Consider the following 21,897-nt stretch of genomic DNA (forward strand, 5'->3'; position numbering starts at 1 on the left):
TTGTGATCTTCCGGGGGAGTGCACATGCTTTTGGTTTTGTCGATGTTTAGCTTAAGGCCGTAAGCCTCGTATGCCTAGGTATATGTGTCCAACATTTTTTGTAATTGTCATCTCATCATCAGCGTTCTGTGATGAATTTTGTACGTGTTTTTGCCCTGAGTCTTTTTATGTTGAACAGACCGCCGTCGTATCTGTATCTAATGCCCAATTCTCTCTCCTGCAGTTTGTCCACTATAATGGAGAGCCCTGCCATGAATATGAATAGGAGAGGCGCTAAAACACCGGCGTCTGAAGCACAAATGGAATTCGGAACAGCTCTCATTTTTGGAATTTTTCGATATTTTATCAGCCCCACATTTTGCAAGCGTGAAGAGAGTTTTTAATTTGCCGTTATGACAGTTGTCAAAATAAGAAGTTTTTTATTATGTTGAACTGGAAGTTTTGTGTCATACGAAAAAAAATATTTTTTTTGTGAATAGCCAAAAAATGTACATCCACCGTAGTTCGCAGTTAGCTTTTTAAAGTTCATGTCTAGTATTTCCAAAGTCAGTTGGACTGGTTTGGGGCTCTTAATGTCCCACACCAGCCCAGACTTGGGGACCTTTTTTCTATGAGATTTTTGATATTTTATCATCAAATGCCACTTTTGCATCTGTAAAAAGATTTTGTTAGAGAAATGTCAGTTTTTTTATTATTGGACATTGAGTTCACATAAACTATTTCCTCACTTAATAATAATAATTGGTAGCACACCCTATCAAACTGATTGAATAGTTTATGATTTCGTATAACACATGTATTTTAATTTTCAGTTTTCGCGTTTGGAAGAAGTTATAGCGTTCTATTCATTGCTCGCGCTCTTCAAGGTATCGGATCGTCCTGTTCCAGCGTGTCCGGAATGGGCATGTTGGCCGAAAGATATCCAGACGATAAAGAACGAGGAAATGCCATGGGCATAGCCTTGGGCGGACTTGCCCTCGGGGTGCTCATAGGGCCTCCCTTTGGGGGCCTCATGTACGAATTTGTTGGAAAATCGGCGCCTTTCTTGGTTCTTGCTGCGTTGGCCCTCGGAGATGGACGTAAGTATTATTTTTGTTTATAATCTAATATAAGTTTTATTAAGTTACGTCGTAATAATAGTGCGAGAGTTAGCCACGTAGTAAAGAGAAGAATATTAGGTATGGTGATTTTTTTTATAAGTTGATATAACAAAATCGTTGCAAAGACCGCCGTTTTATTAATTTTTGTCGTCCCAAAAACTATAGTAGATACGATAATGGTTAAAAAATTTTATCAAAAGCAAAAAGTCCTATCTGATTTATTATATCTAATTAATAAACAAGTTTACAGTTTAATTGCGTCCAAATAAATATTATTTAATAGAAAATATACATTATAATATATTTTCAATAGCCCAACCTTCTAAGTTGTTCTGTTTTTGAAAATACCGTTTTTATTGATTCCTGTAAGGTTATTGTTTCAGTAGATAGAAACATTTGCCAGATCACCCGCGATATGTTTTTATGAATGCTTTTTAGGTCTGTTCTTAGAAGAATCCCTGACTAGTCAGTGCCTTTCTTATTGGTTGAAATGTGTAGAAACCAGACTAACAATCAGGTTTCTACGCATTTTAACCAATGAGAAACGTGCTGACTAGTCAGGGATTCTTTTGAGAACAGACCTTTTATAAACTTCAAAAAAAAATTTAGTTCGAGTTAATATAAAACCGTATACTATTTTAGCTTTATAATTTTATAATGTGTTGTTTTTAATTTTTATTAAAAAACGATACTTCTATTACCCGGCTGAATACATCTATATCTATGACTACTGCTAACGGCTACTAACCAACAATTTGTTTTTTGTAGTCTGTGGTCTGTTTTTGTTTAAATGTTTTGTTCATTATTCATGTTGGCAAGGGCGTAGATAAGGGGGGGGGGGGGTACTTGGGGACAGTACCCCCCCCTGACGCTTGACGAGATACGAGAATTGAAATAGTCATTGACTATGAAAGGATTTTTTTAAATTAAAATCCGACATAAGAACACTTTGTATGCTTTTAATTATGTTGATTTATCGTTTATAATATGTTCTACCTAATTAAAAGCACACAAAGTGTTCTTATTGGCCAGTACAGATTAGTGGGGTTAACTCTAATCAATATCCATAAAGATATTGAAATAAATGTTGATGCTGTTATTGATAGGTTTTCCAAACAGCGTACTAGAAAACTTGATTTTGTTTTGTAGTTTTATTTATAGTTTATAGTTTTTATAGGTTTTTTTGATAGTTTAGAGTTTTTTTTATAGTTTATAGAAAATTAACTAATAAACGTCGTTGTTTCATTTTTGTTTATGTTATTTACAAATCTATATTTTAATTTTTGTGTTATGTTTTTATATCTTTTTGAAGACAAAAAAATCGCCGTCGTTTTAATTCGACAAAAAAATTCCGACGGTGATTTTTTTGCGACTTAATCATAGTACCACCCCCATAGCATACACCTATCTACGCCCCTGCATGTTGGGGATTTATTTTTAAATTAATGTTACTGGTTGCCTAACATCAGTAAACTCATAGAATATGTATTTCTTTTACATAACCAAATTGTCACTCTAAATCGCTGTCTTTTTTTTAGACAGATGTCACTTGTCTTGTCATTATTCAATTTATTATTCGAATTCTCAGAATGTTGTTAACAAAAGTTTTATCTTAAAATAAAATTTTAATCAATCACAATTGTTTATCTTCATCATTTACCGGATTAATAATACAGAAATTACAGCTCAATTACAAACAATTCATTATTTATAGTGATTTACAGTAATTTTATTAAATTATACGAATATTCTTGTTGATTGTGGGTTTGATATAAATATTACAGTGTCCTTCAATAAAAATGCGAATTACTAACTAAACTCTAAATTCTAATTCTGTGCTGGTAGCAAATGAGCTAGATGTTTTACCTAGATCGTTATTCAGAAGCTACAAACCTATCGATGAAAATATGCATGAAATGAAGGTTGGAACAGTTTCAAGTTTATTATAGTGATTTTCTTAGCCACGTATGGCACAGATCGTTACCCACAGTTGCTACAAGCTTATTTTTCATTTTTCGATAACGGGGTTAAATTATTTTTCGAAGGGGTATATCTAGCCCAAATGGGGTAACTGTGACAACACTGCCGCTATCACTTTTGCTCTCGCTAGATCACGCGTCACGGTCTCGCATGCGTCTCGCGGCTTTCATTCAAAAATTCAAGGCCGTGTATTCTCCCAACGCGCGTAAAGAAGTTTCACTTTAAAAATATTTTTTCAATAAGCCGCTTTGGTTGTTTGAAAGAAAAACGTGACGTGTTAAAACGTTATTACAAATTTACAGAAATAGAAAAACATAGACATAGCGGCCTCTGGCCAATCGATATACTCTTTCCAATACAGTACATGAGCTAGGTTTTTCGGAAAAGAAAAACAACTTTTGAAACACCCCATAGATGAATGCTAAAATGACATTATAAACTTCAAAATTTCAAATCGATTTTTAGAGTAGAAAATAAGGGAATTTTAACGTTGTTTCTTCTGTGTGTGTTAAAACCGTATTACAAATTTACAGAAATTATTATTATTATTATTAAATCGATTTTTGGAGTAGAAAATAAGGGAATTTTAACGTTGTTTCTTCTGTGTGTGTTAAAACCGTATTACAAATTTACAGAAATAGAAAAACATAGACAATACCTTCATACTCCGTTTAAGTAACAGCAAAGTAACTACAGCACCGACTCTGGTAGTGATTGAACTAGAATTGCATTGAACTAAAATATCATATACATATATTTGCCCCGTAGGTATGTCGCGAACTTATATGTGAATAATATTGTAAATTGTAAATAAAGCTATTAGATCTTCGGTTTAGGATTATAAAGTTATTTACTTTGTATCTTAAAAGTCTCATACTTCATATCAAACACAAATATTAAATCTTAAATAGAAACGACTAATTATATTTCAAAATATATTGTATCGCAGTATACCGTATGATTGAAAAAAACGGCGTCCAGTTGGCTGGGAAATGACGATCGATGGCATTTCCCATACAAATTTACGTATAAAATGACAGCGATCTTCATTTCATAGCCATCTCTGACACCGTTTTTTTTTTCGATCATACGGTATTATAAGGATGATAATAACCACCTAAAACATCCGAAAAGTAAAATAATTTTGCAACCTGTTTCACTTAATACACAACTTTAATACGATTTTTTAATTTAACTGCCTCACTCTTTGTATTCAAAAAGTATCTACAGAACAAAAAAATTTGTTTTTTCAAGTAAAAAGTTAGTTACACCCTAAAACACTGATAGATACACTAGCAATAATTACTTGTTTAAATTAATTACGACCATTCTTAGAATATTTTTGAAGTATGGTTTTTGAAACGAAAATTTTTCAAACCAGTATTTTTATGCAACGCAACGAGCAATAAAAATTATTATACTCTGCAATTATATGCCGAAAGAAGAAAATATATTTCAATGGGCATTTTTGTTCACTTAGGATGGCCTACATTATTACACGTTCCTATATTTTATGTGAGGCTAAAGGTTTATCCACACTAACAGCTTATAGGGGAAACGATCTACAAATTCTATTAGAATTTTATTTAGTAACTAAATTTTCTATACAACACTATGCTGGTGCATCTGGAAGAGTTTTAGAGCATTCCATTGTGTGTCGTAACCGTAACGATATAATATATTTGACGTGTATGAATATACAGAGTGGTAAATTGATAATCTTATTTAATTTCTTGTTAATTTTATTTTAAATCATTGTATGGGTGTGGTAAGAACCATCTTATATAAAAATTTTAACAAACTGAAATGAGCACATTTATTTGGATTTCTCAGTATTTGGTCAAAATAGTAATCAATAACAAAATCAGGTTTTATTTTTCCTCTATAAGGTATTAGGAAAAATGAAAATGTAAGCAAATTATGAATGTACTTTTTTAAACAGTCAAAATAATTTTTTTATCGGAAATCGGAATTTGTGGAATGAGTCTAATAAATTAGTTTAGCCATTGTTATGTACAGGGTGGCGCCTCTATACGCCGCGGAAGCTTCAAGGAGAACGGTAGTTTATATAGAAATGATATTTTGGCAGCTGAAAGCAGTTAACTGAAAGTATTTTATAAAAATATATAGAATTATACAGGGTGTCCCCAAAAAAGTTACACATCAAAGTTGTGTTTTTTCTAATGGAACACCTTATATATTAATTAATTTTCGGATTCTAGGAAGAAAATAAAGGTGAGTTTTATTAAAGAAGCATATACCTAAAATCTAAGGAATTTGACATATTTCACATTTTGTGAAAATGAAGAGTAAATTTTAAATTTCGATAACAGCTACCAAAATTTTAGTTGGCCTTGTAGCCTGATATTTAATTACAGTAACCATTGTATGTTAAACCAAATTGAAATTTGACCCGAAAAGTTATACAGATGGAATATTAGTCACTTTTAAAAGCAAGTTACTCCTTTATTTTAAATGGAACACTCAGTATATTATGGGGAATTTATATATCTTCAAAATATTATTAAGGTTGCCTACCACTCAGACAAAGATTTTCCTAGATATTTTAATTTTTATGAGTTTGCGTCAGTAGATCTTTATTTTTTGAAAAAATCTAGGGTGGCTGTGTATAACCTTTTGTTAATTTAACAAAAATTAAAGATTATAGAGTAAAATACTCAACGGTAATAAAAAGATACACATTTAAAACATATTTTATAAGTATACAGATTTTAATAAGATACACATTTTAGACATAATAATAAGATACACATTTTAAACATATAATTTTTTTTGTTTTAACTGACACAAGATGATAAATACACGTTTAAAACATATTTTAATTATTACACAATTAAAACTATGTAGATATAAACCTATAATTATGTGACAAATATTTGCTAAATGAAATCAAATGCTCAAAATGCTTCCTTTCCTGTTAGCTGCATAAAATGGTTGTCTTTTCAAAAGGATCTTTTAATTTTTAAAGGCATATATGGAGTTCTACCTCGAAAAGCAGCTACAATAATTCCTCTCATGTTGTCGACACTAGTTGGTCGAGTTTTTTAAACACTGTACATATCCCCATAAAAAACTAGACTAGATGAAATCACGAGCCTTTAAGTATTCTATTAATTATTGGTGAATGCACACTGCATTCACCATCTAATAGAATCATATCAATTTTCTCTGATGTAGGATATGTTTGCATTTTCGGTAAATTTTTGAGAATTTTTTTTTGTTTTAACAGACACAAAATGATAACTAGTTGTTAAAGTTGGACTAATTAGACAGCTATGTTGAAGTAACGTCAGACATATCACAGCCAATCTCTTTATCAAGTAATAAAGATCTACCCAGATCAAATCATGTAAATGAAAATATCTAGGAAAATCTTTGTTTGAGGGGTAGGCAACCTTAAGTATTTTGAAGGGACATGAATTCTCCATTGAATATCGAAATAATATACTGAGTGTTCCATTTAAAATAAAAAAGTAAAATCATGTTACTCTAAAATAAAAGAGTAACATGATTTTAAGCCAAATGCTTAAAAGCATGTAAATGCCAAATGCTTTTAAAGGTGACCAATGTTCAATATTAATTTTGTCTCACTCTGTATAACTTTTCGGATCAAGTTTTAATTTGATTTAAATAGGTACAATAATTAATTTAACTACATATTAGGATATACCGGGTAAATTCTAATTTAGCTAGCTTTTATTGTAATTTAAAAATTGTTCTTTATTTCTAGAAAATGTGTGTTCCATTACAAAAAACACAACTTTGATATGTAACTTTTTTTGGGTACACCTTGTAGAACTCTCTATATTTTTAAAAGTGCTCTGAATTAACCTACATATGCTCACAAAATTTCATTTCAATACAAACTGTTGTTCTCCTTGGAGCCTCCGCGGCGTATGTGAGGCGCCACCCTGTATTTCTAAGTATACGCTTTCGCAGGTGTGTTATTATAGGAGTTAATCTGAAACTGGATTAATTAATTTTATAATTAAACTTTGGATTCTAATAAAACTTTTTGATTCTTAGCGTATAAAAGGTAAACATAACCGCTTTATCATTTTAAGTGTGAAGATGGTAAATAATCACTAGGGATTAAACTACTGAAATGCAATAAATACCATTATAAAGTTGTATATTTATTTCCGGTCATTGCCTGGATGCTTATATTGTTATTAGTACGTTAGAGTCTAGTCCTTCATTTTTTTCATTATAATTTTCTGGTATCCCGCATATTAAGTGTGATATTTGGCAACAAGTTATACAGGTATGTACGCCATAATAAAGAGAAGCAAATTCAAGACCAAGACCAAGACTTTCTTAGTCTTGGTATTTCTGTCTAATAAGTATCCTTGCTTTTGCTCTCACAAGATCCAGTCTTGGACATAGTCTTGCTGCAAGCGACAAAGAATATAATTCTCTTTAATCTGCGTAATATTAAAATATTCGCTAGAACGCAACGTTTTGGACCTATAGGCGAAAATCTGAAAAAAGTCCAAGAATTGTACTATCTTTTGGACCTCCTGAGTAGTGCGGCGCTCGAGCAACCGTGCAAACCTATAGGAAAGTTTTTTTTTCGCGTCAAAAGAACCAATCAAATCAATAGTCAGCACTTTTTTCTAAGTGACCCCTCTAATTTGATTGGCCTAAAATACAACATAGTCAGACAGCAAAACATAAATATTTTTCAGTAATTTTGCTATTTGCCATGAGTATTTCTTTAAATTAGCTTTATGCCCTACTAATATAAGGAATTTTAAAACATTTTCCGATGCACGTCATCAATCACATCGAAATTGACACTAAAGCCTATAAACCTGAGTAAATGACTTTTTAGCAAAAATGTTTAAATTTATTTACTTATTTAAGATACCAAGCAGCTCTTCATTATATTTTATAGAGCAAATTATTGTAAGAGATATTTTATTTAGATTAAAGCTGCAAAAATTAGTTTAAACCGATTTTTATTATCGCCTTGTTGGTCACATTGCGCCATGTTCAGCAATGTTGTCGTGTATTATTTGACAATTATCCTAGTGTTAGCCATTATTTTGTATAATTGGTGTTGTTGAATTTAGAGTAATTCTCGTTTTTTTGCCGTTTTTTGTAGTTTTTTTTTCTTAAATTGTACTTCTAAGCACAAACAGTTCTTTTAAGAACTAAATTTTCGGGATTTTTTACTGCATCTTTTGAAATTGTGGATTGAAAATATGCCGAAGCCTTTAAACAGTCGAAGCAAAGCGCTTTTAGCTTCCCTAATAAAATATTTTGAGCGCGAACGTAACAATAAAGATCCTTTATTACCCTTGAATGCAGTCAGAGAAGTAAGATTGATTGGTAAGCACATTATACCACTTTCCAGTTATTTCTACTTATTTCAATTTGTAGGGAGTAGCTGCTGCCTTAAAAAATTTTATAAAAATTATATACTAAATATATTATTTGACACTTTTAAATTAAGGTTCATCTCATAAATCCATCACGATCTGGCAGCGCTGTCGCTATCGCTTGTCACTCAAAGTTGATGATGTGCATCGGAAATGTTTTAAAATTTCAAAATACCGTACAATAATAGTTATTTTTTATACAAGACGATAAAATGGTATTTTATCGTCGATCGAAAAGATTAATTCACGAGCGATGAAATCGCGACTGAATTAATTTCGGAAGACGATAATGCAATTTTATGATAGTTTAAGGAAAAGAGTAATTGCACTCTCGCAAATATTTTCTGCCAGTTTTTGCAAGCTGTGGAATGTCGGCAGCTTGCAAAGCGTTTCAGTTGAATTTTGAATTCGGTCCGTCGAGCTGCGAGGTTCGAACGTTACGTCCCAGCACAGAGACGGATTGACAAAAAATGAGAGCCTTACTGTGTGCTGCTATTAATTGTAGTAATAATTCAAAAAATTGTTCTCTGAGTTTTGTTAGATTTCCATCGGATGTAAATCGGCAAGCTGATAGTAATTATCAATAAACATTTAATAATGGAAAATAAAGTTCTTGCAGTTTTTAGGTATATAATAAAATTATATGTATAAGAGTTTCTTGCCTTGAACTGCTAATATAGAAATTAATTCCACGCTGTGTTCGTCATAATGTGGATCAAGTATGGTAGTGAGAGCAGGTTGATATTGAATAAGGAAATCGAGCCAGTTGAAAGATTCAAATAAATAATACCCAGGTCAGCAATTTAAAGGTATTAATGTAAAACCTCTGACGAGGGGTAGGGACTCAAAAAGCTCACATCTTATTGCACACATTGTCTGATATTTTATCGTTGAAAATCCCATATGTAATGAAATACAGAAAATATTTGCAAAACGCCTAAAAATTTAAGAACACTTTAAATACAAAAAATGTTTACTTTTTAATTCTACATCTGAAAGAAAAATAATATACTAGGTGCATTTAAAAAAATGAGATACAACATTTTAAATATTACGATTTTGGTGTCGCCATAAAAAAATACCGTATATACTGTATACGATAAAGTAAATTTTTCTACACGAATTTATTCTGGTGTCCTTGTCATGTTTAAGAAAACATAGCTTAAGTATTGTTATATTCACTCTAGTTTTTTGCCACTTTTCATATATAATGTTTTTAACCAAAGTTTTAGTAAATAAGAAATAGAATGGCAACACCGCAGTGTGCTTTAAATAGAATCCAGTTATCTACAGAAAATTAAACTTGTTTTAAATCAAAAAAAAATTGTAGAAAATCTCTGAAATAGATAATAATATAAAAATATGTCATTATATATATTTTCCGCATTTCTTGCCATCAGAAGATTTTCAGATACAGAAGAATTGTTACCTACACCAAATGTGAAAACATTCTGTTTTCAAGCAAGTTTTTACTCGATGATCAATTTATTTTATTTTATTTTATTGGGAACTCATGTTTTTCTAAATACATATCTGTGAAACTACGGCGAGTGCCACGACTATACTTTGCCTAGTTAATAGACCACAACTATACAGCTACGTCAGTGGTCACGGGAGGCGAGAACAAGGTCATATAAAGTGGCAGAAAAAGAACAAAGGATTTGACAAGGAGTAAATCTACTAGTTTCATTATACTATGATTTTATCGTCGTGTATGAAACAATATTTTTTTCTATAGCGAGTTACGTTTTAAAAAATATTCAGAAATTATTATTGCAAGAAATTTATTACGAGTAGAAAAAATATTGTGCTGGGTTGGCGTTGGTTTTTATGTAATTTGACAAATAAATAAAGCTGTCTCTTTAGTTGTCAGTTTTGAGTCAATATTTTTTAATTCTCTTACTTGTCGATTGCTGATTGAATTGGAGCCAGAAATGGCTCAAAACGAAATAAGTAAATTATCAACAGATATTCCGGCGACAAACGCCAAATCCAAACTACTTCCATTTAAATCCCGAATAACTTATGAAAAGGAATACAAAAATTTTCAAAGATGGAAGCAATTAAAAAACGTACGAGAAGAAATAAAGTTTTTAACCTATCCTCGCTGTTAAAGTATCATTTAATCTACCCTTGCGGTTAAAGTACTGTTTTATCTACTATTTTTGATAAATAAGTATAAGGCAATTTTAACAGTTGCTAAAAAAACAAATATTGTTTATAATGTTTTATTTCTTTAGAACTTAATTGGCAAAGTTGTCGCATGGCATTTTATATTATTTTATTACTCCGTAATAAAATAATGTGATAAATGCTGAATTTTTATATACGTTTTGGCAAGTGAACGATAATTACAGTTGAGGGTTGGAACCTTTGGTGTTACACATTTAGTGAATGATAAATAAAAGTTCCATCCGTTGCAAACTTGCTCCGCCAAAAAAACTTTAATTCCGTCCCTATCTTAAAACTTTTTATAGTAAAATAAAACTGTAAAAAGCGAAATCAGATTAAACAAACCTGATCAATCATTTTTCTTTGCTTTTTTAACGTTTTCTTATATTAAAGGCGCCCTACCAATACTCCCTATCATATCGTAAAAGGATATCCGCGGACAAGGCGACGAAGCGCAGATATAAGTCGGCCATTCACAGGCCGAAGGAATAAATTTCGGGCTGAAGGGATAATGAAAAAGAAGTCGCCTGCAAAATGGGGTGTTTTGTGAACCAGACTGCGAGATCGGATCAGAATAAGCCGTAAATCGGCTACTGAATGCTTGTCTTATTTCGTTACATTATTTCACGCTGCGTTTATGTGTAGCAGCTCAATAAAACCGATTGCCGAGTCTTTGTCTTTTCTTTTACTTAACAGTTTGAAAACATTTATTGTACATTTGTGCTATACAGGGTGCTACAAATTCAAGGTACGAGCATTGGTATCTCGGAAACCGTAATAGATACGAAGATGGTTAAATTGGGGCAAAGTTGCAATGTTCACCAAGATGCCATCAAAAAAGTTTTCAAAATTTCAAGGATTGCTGAGTTTTTTGGAAAAAAGCGGATTGAAAATCAATTTTATTTTTTCCTGTCGTTACTTTTTAAAAAATCAAAAACTAATTGCACATTCTCGTAGCCACTTTATTAGGGCTATCTGATAGTATTTTTAGATTTTCAAATTAGCTGATAATTTGTGAAATAGAGAGACCAACTTAACTCGGTCTCCTGAGATATGATATATACAAAGCTACACACTTTATACTTTTTTTGTTTTGGGAACCTTAACAACAACAAAACTGTTTAATTATTATTTAAAATAATTTCAAGTTCGATTCTGTTTTTTTTAATTATTTAATCTGAATTCAATGCAACTCTGAATTCAATGCAACAATTCATTGCAACAATATTAATCAGCGTTAATTAATATTGAATAAGGAAATCGAAAGAAGCCAGTTGAAAGATTCAAATAAATAATACCCAGGTCAGCAATTTAAAGGTATTAATGTAAAACCTCTGACGAGGGGTAGGGGACTCAAAAAGCTCACAATCTTTTAGGGTGTTAATTTTATGGATCTTTTAACAGATTGTGAGTTTTTTGAGTCCCCTAAGTTTAAAGACTTATCAATACTGTAACCATGAATAGATTTAATATTAAAAAAAAACAGAGCCGGACTTGAAATTAGTTAAATAAATTGTGTTCAAATGTCCGAAACAAAAAATATTAAGTGTGGCATATCACTGTACTCAGGAGAATTAATTCTTTCAAAAACTGAAATAAAAAATGAAGATCCGTATTTAAAAAAATTAATGCATGTTAATGCATTAATGTGTGTTCTGTATCTCACAAATTATCAGCTAATTTAAAAATCTAAAAATACTATCAGATAGCCCTAATAAAGTGGCTATGAGAATGTGGAATTAGTTTTTTGATTTTCTAAAAAATAACGACAGGAAAAAATAAAATTGATTTCCAGAAAAATCCGTTTTCTCCAAAAAACTCAACAATCCTTGAAATTTTTAAAACTTTTTTGATGACATCTTGGTGAACATCCCAAGGCGCAACTTTGCCCCAATTTAACCATGTTCATATCTATTGCGGTTACCGAAATACCAATGCTCGTACCTCGAATTTGTAGCCCCCTGTATAGTTTTAGACTGATTTACTTATCAATCGGATAATACAAATAACTAGGTAACCAAATTAATTTAACCCGTATGTTTTATAGCAAGCGTAGTAGAAAATACACTAAGAAAAATATTGGCCTCAAAAGTTAATAGCTGTTAATAGTTAATAGCAGAGACTGGTCCAAAAATGATAGGTCTGAGACATAAAGTAACGTTAAAGAATGGAAACTTAGGAGATCCCGTGTAAATTTAAAACTGTTCAAATGTTGGCTAATAAGTTCCAAAAAACGACAAAACTATTTAACATGCAAATATCCGTGAAAAAAAATCCCTTACAATATCTAGAGAACCTAGAAGATGTTAACTCGCAATCTATGATCAGAGTGTAGAACAGGTGATGTGATTTAAATATGTAGGGTCAAATATAACAAGCACTAGGAATCTAAAAGAGGAAGTAAAAACCCAAAAAACAAGGGCATCATTAATGATAAATCAGGATATTTAAGGGATATAATTTGGCGAAATAAATAATAAATATACGTCAGAAGCAAAATTAGAATTTATAAGGCTTGCATGAGACCGGTTATGCGATAGAGACTAGAGCAGAGCACAACAACAAAACGTCTCCTAAGAACAACAGAAATGCGAACACTTAGATCAATTACAGGATATACCTTATATGACCGGAAAAGAAGTGAAGATATAAGAGAAGCATGTGAAGTACAGGATGTAGTAAAATGGGCAAGGAACAGGAGAAGAGAGTGGAGAGACCATGTGGACAGGATGTCAAACGACCGGTTAGCGAAAATTGCTAAGGAGAGAAGACCCAACACGCCTCGACCGCTGGGACGACCACCTATAAGATGGTATTAAAGCTGGTCTTCATCATCTCAACTGTTCTTAGGGAACCATTGAAAAAAACACAGGACTTGGTTCTAACGTACGAAAAAGAAGAAATATTGGTTCCCCTATTAATTTTACAGATATGTCCTAAATAATTTTTAAAGGTCCGCCTATGCGGAATACACAAGCCAAATTTGAGCAATTTTAGAGCCTATTTTAATTAATTTAAGAAAAACTGCATCTGTTTTTAAATCAAAACTAAACAGGTAACAATGCAAAACCAGGCAAATGCCAACGTACCTTAAATTGTCATCCTATAATTTTCTCAATGTCAAATTGTATTTTTTAAACGCTAGGCTTTCGCCTCATTCGAACTAGTTTTAAATTACAAAAGTACATTTTGGAGATAATAAGCATAGGTACTATAACGTAATAGTGTAAACAGCACAACAAATTACATTTAACAATGATAAAATAATAGGTTGACAACTTAAGGTATGTAATATTTGCCTCGTTTTGTACTAATATTGCAAAGAAAATTTTAAAATTAACCAAAAAAATGCTATTATTAAAAACAAGAAATTTGCAGCGGCATTACTATTTACGCACATCATTTTAAGTGTCTTACTCAATTTATAATTTTTCTGTTTCATATTTAAAGATAGTAGAAAGATTTTCTAATGTAATTTTTTGTGAGGATGCCGATTTTCTAACCTCAAAATTTTTAAAACGTCAATTTTAACAGATACCACTTTTATAAATGGAAACCTCTACATATAAGCTTTGTTCGGGTTCTTATTATTATCGACTCTGAACTGTCCTAGAACTCTGCCGCGCATGCACTAATGAAATAATTTCTCCGTATTTCCTCCTGCGCATGCGTATCACAGTTCTAGGATGGTTCAGAATCGGTAATAAGAAAAACCCGAAGTAAGCTATAGCATCTTCCGGTAGACATATTTTAGCTAATTTCAAAAATATACAGTTCAGTATACTTTGCGCTTACCTCTATCGATATTTAAAAATGAAATGTTCAAAAATCGTTTTAAGTGTCTCACTCAATTTATAATTTTTCTGTTTCATCTTTAAAGATAGTAGAAAGATTTTCTAATGTAATTTTTTGCGAGGATGTCGATTTTCTAACCTCAAAATTTTTTAAAACGTCAATTTTAACAGATAGAACTTTTATAAATGGAAACCTCTACATATTTTAGCATCTTGTGCATCATGTGTAATTATCATCATGTGTTATTATATATGTATAACATATTTACCTCATTTTACTTTTTGACTTTTTACTTTGTATCTTGCAAGGCTTGATAACATTGACGATTGTAAACCTTAATGGTAATTCACATGAATAAAGAATTTTGAGTTTTGAATCTTCTGGTAGACATATTTTAGCTAATTTCAAAAATATATATTTCAGTATACTTTCCGCATACCGCTTTCGATATACAGTGCATTTAAAAATGAATTGTTCCAAAATAATTTTAAGTGTCTCACCCAATTTATAATTCTCCTATTTCCTATTTTAAGATAGTAAAAAGATATTTTAATGTAATTTTTCGCGAGGATGCCGATTTTTTATCCAAAATCTTAAAATAGGAAACTGGAAAATTTTAAATTGGGTGCGACTTTTAAAATAGTTTTGGAACATTTAATTTTTAAATGCACTGTATATCGAAAACGAAAATATGTCTACCGGAAGATGCTAAAATATGATGGGGTTTCTATTTAACAAAAATCAAGATGGCGTCGTATCTGGATAAACTTGTTGCTTGATATTTCACTTTTGTTTTTTTTCTAGTACTACAACTGCTTATGCTTCAACCGTCCGTCACGATCCAGGAATCAGATCCACCATCCTTAAGATCACTAATAACTGACCCCTATATAGTAATTGCTGCAGGTAAGTAGCATTTAATACATTTAAGTAGCATTTAATAGTAGGTTTACATAAAAAATAGTATGATAAAATGATGATACAGGATTAGACCAAAGCTGCCTGTGAGTCGTCAGGTATCCTGCTTCCTGCAACATTAGTGTACGCATGCCCGAACACTAGGAAGTGTGGCACACAGTCTATTACAAACCGTCGTACGACGAAATTGGTCAGCTAACCGGTACGCGCCGAAAGTCTGAACTTAAAAGTTAAATCCCTTCAAAGACGACTCATGTTAGTGTATGTGTGAAAATTAGCGCTGAGAAGATCAAGATCGAGAAGAGGGCCCTCTGAAGCTGTCTGAGACGATCATTAAAGGTAGGAGCAGGTTTCTCATTTCTCTGTGCGGTTTCTCCCAGCTATTAACGTAATTTACATTGATAAAATAAGACCAGTCAAACTAAAATTTAAAATTAATACAGTCCACAACTGCATTTCTCCACATTTTTGGTCCTTCGAGCCGGATTTTATTTTATAATTCTTTTTAATATATCAGTTTTCAATTTTGCGATTTAAAATCCATACATTCCACAGATACCAAGCCTTATAGTTTTTTGGTTCATTTTTTGTACGAGCGCGCAGCGATACAAATACGCACCAATTTACTTGGTCGGGTAAATTCTGAGCGACGTAGAATTGTACTATCGTATTGTACTGTCACAATTGTACTTAGTACATTTTTTTTTATAGTTTCACATTTGTTTATAAACAATATTTTTTACTGATATTAATTCTTGCAGTTTTACCTGAACTCAATTATTATTATTTTAGTTTTAATATTATAATTTCATTTATTCAAAATCAGATATAATATTAAAATATTTTCACTATGTTAGATAAAATTTCTAAGTATGATTTAAAACGAACAACAGCGTTTAACCGTTTAAAAGAAACTTATGACATTTGTGTTGCAATATCTAGTGACAACTCTCAAAAATCGATATTTTTAGCTAGAGTAGAGACTATTGACAAGGTGTATGAAGATTTTATGACTTATCACAATCAAATTATTTCTCTCATATCAGACGATTTTAGATTTTTTTCAGACGAAAGATTTTAAAAAATATGATGCTTTACGTATATCAGCTGACAACGCATTCTACGGATCTAAAGCTATAAAATATCAAATTGTAGGTGACAGTTCTTTGACAAATAATTCGACCAATGTTTCCACTCCTAAAATTACTGCAAAATTACCGAAAATTACTCTTCCGAAGGCAATTTCAAAAATTGGTCTGGATTTTTTGATCTTTTTAATACTTTAATACATGAAAATTCACAATTGTCAAATGTAGAAAAGTTCCAATATTTACTAACGTCATTGGGTAAAGAACCTCTATCTGTAATTAAAGGACTTCCAGTCACTGAAAATAATTATACAGTTGCTTATACTGCTATTAAAAATCGATATCAAAATAAAAGATTGTTGGCTACTTATCATTATAATGAAATCTGTCAAGCTGGACATTTTTTCCGAAAATATTTCTGCGCTACGCGTTTTGCAATTTCCTGTTACTCATTGGGATTTTCTCTTATTTAATATGTTATTGCAAAAGTTAAATGTTTCTATTAGGACTGATTTTGAAGTTCAAAATACTGTCGAAATTCCGACATATTCAGATTTAACACATTTTTTGGAAAATGAATGTAAAGCCTTAGAATCAGTTCAGTTTACTACTTCATACAATAATGAACATTATAAGGATAAGAGCAAACAATCGTATCAATCCTCTAGTTTTTCATCTAAAAAAAACCTTCAGAAATTAAAACTGGTTATCCAGCCTTTATGACAACAAGTAATAACAATGCCACACCATATCAATCTAATAAGGGGGACAAACTGAAATGTGTACTGTGTTCATCTTCACATGCATTATACAGATGTTTTTCCTTTCTTTCAAAAACACCGCAGGACCGGTTAAACTTTGCTAAACAACACAATTTATGTACAAATTGTTTGTTATCTTCCCATTCTGTACGAAAATGCAATTCTTCTTTAAATGTAAAATTTGTGGATCTCCTCATCACACATTATTGCATCTGGATAAAGCTATAGATAGTTCTTCATCTAATACTCCAGTCAATTCAAATTTCAATCACACTGATGACCGTGCAATCCTAGAGTCAACTCCTGGCCCTTCTGTCAGTGCTATGGCGAGCACGTTATCTACTAAACAATCTACGGTTTTATTATCTACAGCCATTGTCGACATCAAAGATATTCGGGGAAACTTTCAACAAATTCGAATTCTCTTTGACTCCGCTAGCATGGCTAACTTTATTACAGAAAAATGTGTAAATCGTCTTGGATTACCACGCAAACGCTTTTCTATTCCCATTGAAGGACTTAATGGAATGTCGGCGCAAACAAATCAGGGCGTCACACATTGTACGATTAAACCATGTAATGATTCTAATCCTCTATTCTCTTTTGATAGTATCATTTTACCGAAAATTTGTTCTGACCAACCTAAGATAAATAAGCCGGTGTAAAATCTATGAAATCTCATTTATATCGAACAATCGGCTCTCAGATTTTGACATATGAAGAATTCTCCACTATTCTAACCCAAATTGAAGCAGTGCTGAATTCTCGGCCATTATCGGTTATAAGTGCCGATCCCAATGATTTACAACCATTAACTGCCGGTCACTTTCTGACCTTAGAACCTTTAACAATTGGTTTTCCAGAATCTGATCTGACCTCTATCCCTCTTAATAGATTGTCAAGATGGCAACTAATTCAACGTATGCATACTGATTTTTGGAAACGTTGGTCTCAGGAGTATGTACATTTAATGCAAGAACGGCATAAATGGACTGAACCTACTCCTGAAATAAAACTGAATTCATTAGTTCTGATCAAACATGAAACAAAATCTCCGTTATCTTGGGAATTGGGTAGAGTCATAAAGCTTCATCCCGGAAAAGACAATATTGTTCGTGTAGTTACAACTGCACATGGGATATTACAAAGGCCAGTTGTCAAAATTTGCCCTTTACCTGGCAACTAATAAGGTAAAATAATTCTTTATACATTTTTTTTATTCTTAACTTTGCATTATTATTTCTTTTTTCCTTTATCTTATTTTTAAAAACATATGTTTTGGTGGGTGGAATGTTAAGGAAACTTAATATTTTTTATAAAATTATTTTCTTTTATGTAATTTCTTAGATTAAGATTAATTATTTTAATTTCTTTAAATTTTAAATTGCCGCACTTATACCTGCTTCCTGCAACATTAGTGTAGCATGCCCGAACACTAGGAAGTGTGGCACACAGTCTATTACAAACCGTCGTACGACGAAATTGGTCAGCTAACCGGTACGCGCCGAAAGTCTGAACTTAAAAGTTAAATCCCTTCAAAGACGATTCATGTTAGTGTATGTGTGAAAATTAGCGCTGAGAAGATCAAGATCGAGAAGAGGGCCCTCTGAAGCTGTCTGAGACGACCATTAAAGGTAGGAGCAGGTCTCTCATTTCTCTGTGCGGTTTCTCCCAGCTATTAACGTAATTTACATTGATAAAATAAGACCAGTCTAACTAAAATTTAAAATTAATACAGTCCACAACTGCATTTCTGCACAACAATTCAACAATAATTCTCAATAATAAATAAAAGTCTTATTGATAAGTTTACAAGTTTGCTGTAACTTTATCGGTGAAAATTCCAAAAGTAAATAAAATGCTTTTCTCAGCAAGTAGATTGAAGCTACTCTAACAACAAAAATTCTATTTTTTTACGTTTTTTGAATTTTTCAATGTTCGGTCACAAAGTTTGTTAGCAAACATCAGATTCGGATTCAACGCTCCAAGAGACATAAAGAATATAATAAATCAGAACTACCCCAAAATTTTCCCCCAAAATATAATTCGACTAGACTATACCGGGTGCGTCTCATAAGTGGTTCACCCTTATAACTTTTTTATTTTTTCAGATAAAAAACGAGATTTGGTATGTTAGAATATTACATAAATTAGGATTGAATGACGTATTCAATTGTTTTCGGTCACTTCCTGTTTCATCAAAAATGACTACAACTTTCGATTTTTAACTTTTGACATATTCGCTCAAAAACAAATTGTATTTTAGATTTCAATCTAGAGTGCCATGGCTATGTTAAAAATACTAATTTTTAATCAAGGAGCCTTGAAAAAATAGATTTGATCGTCTAATGTTTTAGTATCTTGTCCTGATCGGTTCAAAGATGCCCAAATAGTATTTTTAATCATATCTCAATTTTTTAAAATGGAACGAGGGTGGCTCATTAGCATACCTATTTGGAAAAAGCATTTTTTACGAATAATTTGATACCACTCACTTGGTCTTTCGAGGCCAATTGTCGTTATGAACCGCATGTTATAATTTCAAATAAACTATATGCGAAAATGTCAAAAGTTGACATATGATTGTCATTCTATTCAGAGTGTCATTTTCTATCGAATAAAGTAAAATAAATACCGAGGGTGTCGTTTAAAAATCAAAAGTTGTAGAAATTTCCGGTGAAACCGCAAGTTTTAAGGTTGAATATGTCAATGAATTCTAATTTATGTCATATACTAACATACCAAATCTTGTTGTTTTATATAAAAAAATAAAAAAGTTATAGGGGTGAGCCACTTTTGAGGCGCACCCCGTATAATATTGTATTTAAAGTTACTACTCTACTTAAGTTGCCTATTTTAAAACCGTTACAAAGAAAACTGATAAAGGATATCATCTCGATAAATACACTCAGATGCAAAAAAAACGCAACTTAGAAAATTTTGGTCAAATTTAAAGCGTTATATTTTTGTTAAAAAAAAAGTTAATTTTAGCACTATTTCCATGAATTTTTTAACAAGCTGTATATAATTATACCAACTTTAACTGGCAATATCAGTTTTTTATAAACTTTAGTATTTGGCATATTATACAGGGTTAATTGAGGGGTTGGTTTTTTACCCTAACTTTGACACATCCTGTACAATAATTTCGTGTGTAAATTTTCCTAAAATATAATTTTACGGTCAGAACCATTTCTCCTGAGCATTTTGTTTTCATGCATCATGTGCAATGAACTTACCACCAACAATTTGCAATTTTTTCAATTATAATTTCTTTTTGTAGTTTTTTTTCAATATGACAAATGACAAGGCAGCTTTGGTGATTATTATGAACTATATACTACTATGCCTATCATGTTCGACGTTTGGGAAATGCTTGGCAGGAGGGTTAGAGGTCGCGAAGCGGTACCAGCTTCATTAAATGAACTTCGCTTGGTTCTTAAAGAAGAATGGAAAAGCATAACGTAATATGATATACGCAACCTCAATAACAGTATAAATGGACGTATACAGACAGTTTATAGCAGCCAGGGGAGGGGCAATACAAAGTATTAGGGTAATTTTTACATTTTTTTTTCTGTTTGTATACTTCAGTATTACAGATGTTTTCCTTAATATCGTTAGTTCTGTTATCGTTATTAATGTTTATTAAAACAAGGACTGTATAGTTAATCTTTAACGTTTTTTTTTTAATTTAATATAGAGTATCCGATGCAGCGTAATATGACGTTACGACAATAGTAAATTTCCATCAATCAAAACCATCTCGTCATATTAAAAAATTACATCAAAAGTAATGATAATTGAAAAAATTGCAAATTGATTGTGATCGTTTCGCTCTCAAAAATTAACAAAAGCATATATTGACATGATCCAAGAAATAAAATGCTTAGTAGACTTATTGTATATTGTATTTGAGGTTCTTACTGTAAAATTATATTTTAGGAAAATTTACACACGAAATTATTGCAGAGGGTGTTTTAAAGTTTAGATGAAAAAAGAACCTTTCTATTAACCTTGTATAATATTTATGCCAATTACTAAAGTTTATAAAAAACTGAGTTTACGAATTAAAAATGATATAATTATATACAGTTTGCTAAAAAATTCATGAAAATAGGGCTAAAAGTAAAAAAAATATACACTTTAAATTTGGCCAAAAATTTCTCCGTTGCATTTTTTTGCATCTAAATGTAGAAGAGTTATTTAGATCCTTACCATAATTTAAGTTTGCGAAGAAAATTTATTATTCAACAACATTATACTTGGATAAACTTGTTGCTTGATATTTCACTTTTGTTTTTTTTTCTAGTACTACAACTGCTTATGCTTCAACCGTCCGTCACGATCCAGGAGTCAGATCCACCATCCTTAAGATCACTAATAACTGACCCCTATATAGTAATTGCTGCAGGTAAGTAGCATTTAATACATTTAAGTAGCATTTAATAGTAGGTTTACATAAAAAATAGTATGATAAAATGATGATACAGGATTAGACCTAAGCTGCCTGTGAGTCGTCAGGTATCCTATTTGAGATTTCCACGATTTTGACGTTCAGATTTGCCAGTAATGACTTAAATACAAAAATATAAATAATATTATTTATGTTCGCCTATCTTAAATATAGGCAGAATTCACAGAGATTGATAATTTCGTGAAGAAAACTATGACGTCG

The 21,897-nt window shown here is 31.5% G+C and overlaps 1 protein-coding gene across 2 annotated transcripts in view; it reads left to right on the forward strand.

Annotated features, from left to right (window-relative positions):
* The window catches only part of LOC115891029 (synaptic vesicular amine transporter), a 153,239-nt gene that overhangs the window by 91,827 nt on the left and 39,515 nt on the right, over positions 1-21,897 (forward strand). Inside the window, exons 5-6 of one of the 2 annotated variants that reach the window (XM_030911431.1) lie at positions 813-1,079; positions 15,257-15,358. In XM_030911431.1, coding sequence (XP_030767291.1) covers positions 813-1,079; positions 15,257-15,358 — 369 coding nt within the window. Of the gene's footprint in view, positions 1-812; positions 1,080-15,256; positions 15,359-21,531; positions 21,634-21,897 lie in introns of both variants that reach the window. The other variant, XM_030911424.1, reaches the window with a different exon arrangement.

This window comes from Sitophilus oryzae, unplaced genomic scaffold (assembly GCF_002938485.1).
Source record: "Sitophilus oryzae breed Bouriz unplaced genomic scaffold, Soryzae_2.0 scaffold_1179_pilon_pilon, whole genome shotgun sequence".
NCBI lineage: Eukaryota > Metazoa > Arthropoda > Insecta > Coleoptera > Curculionidae > Sitophilus > Sitophilus oryzae.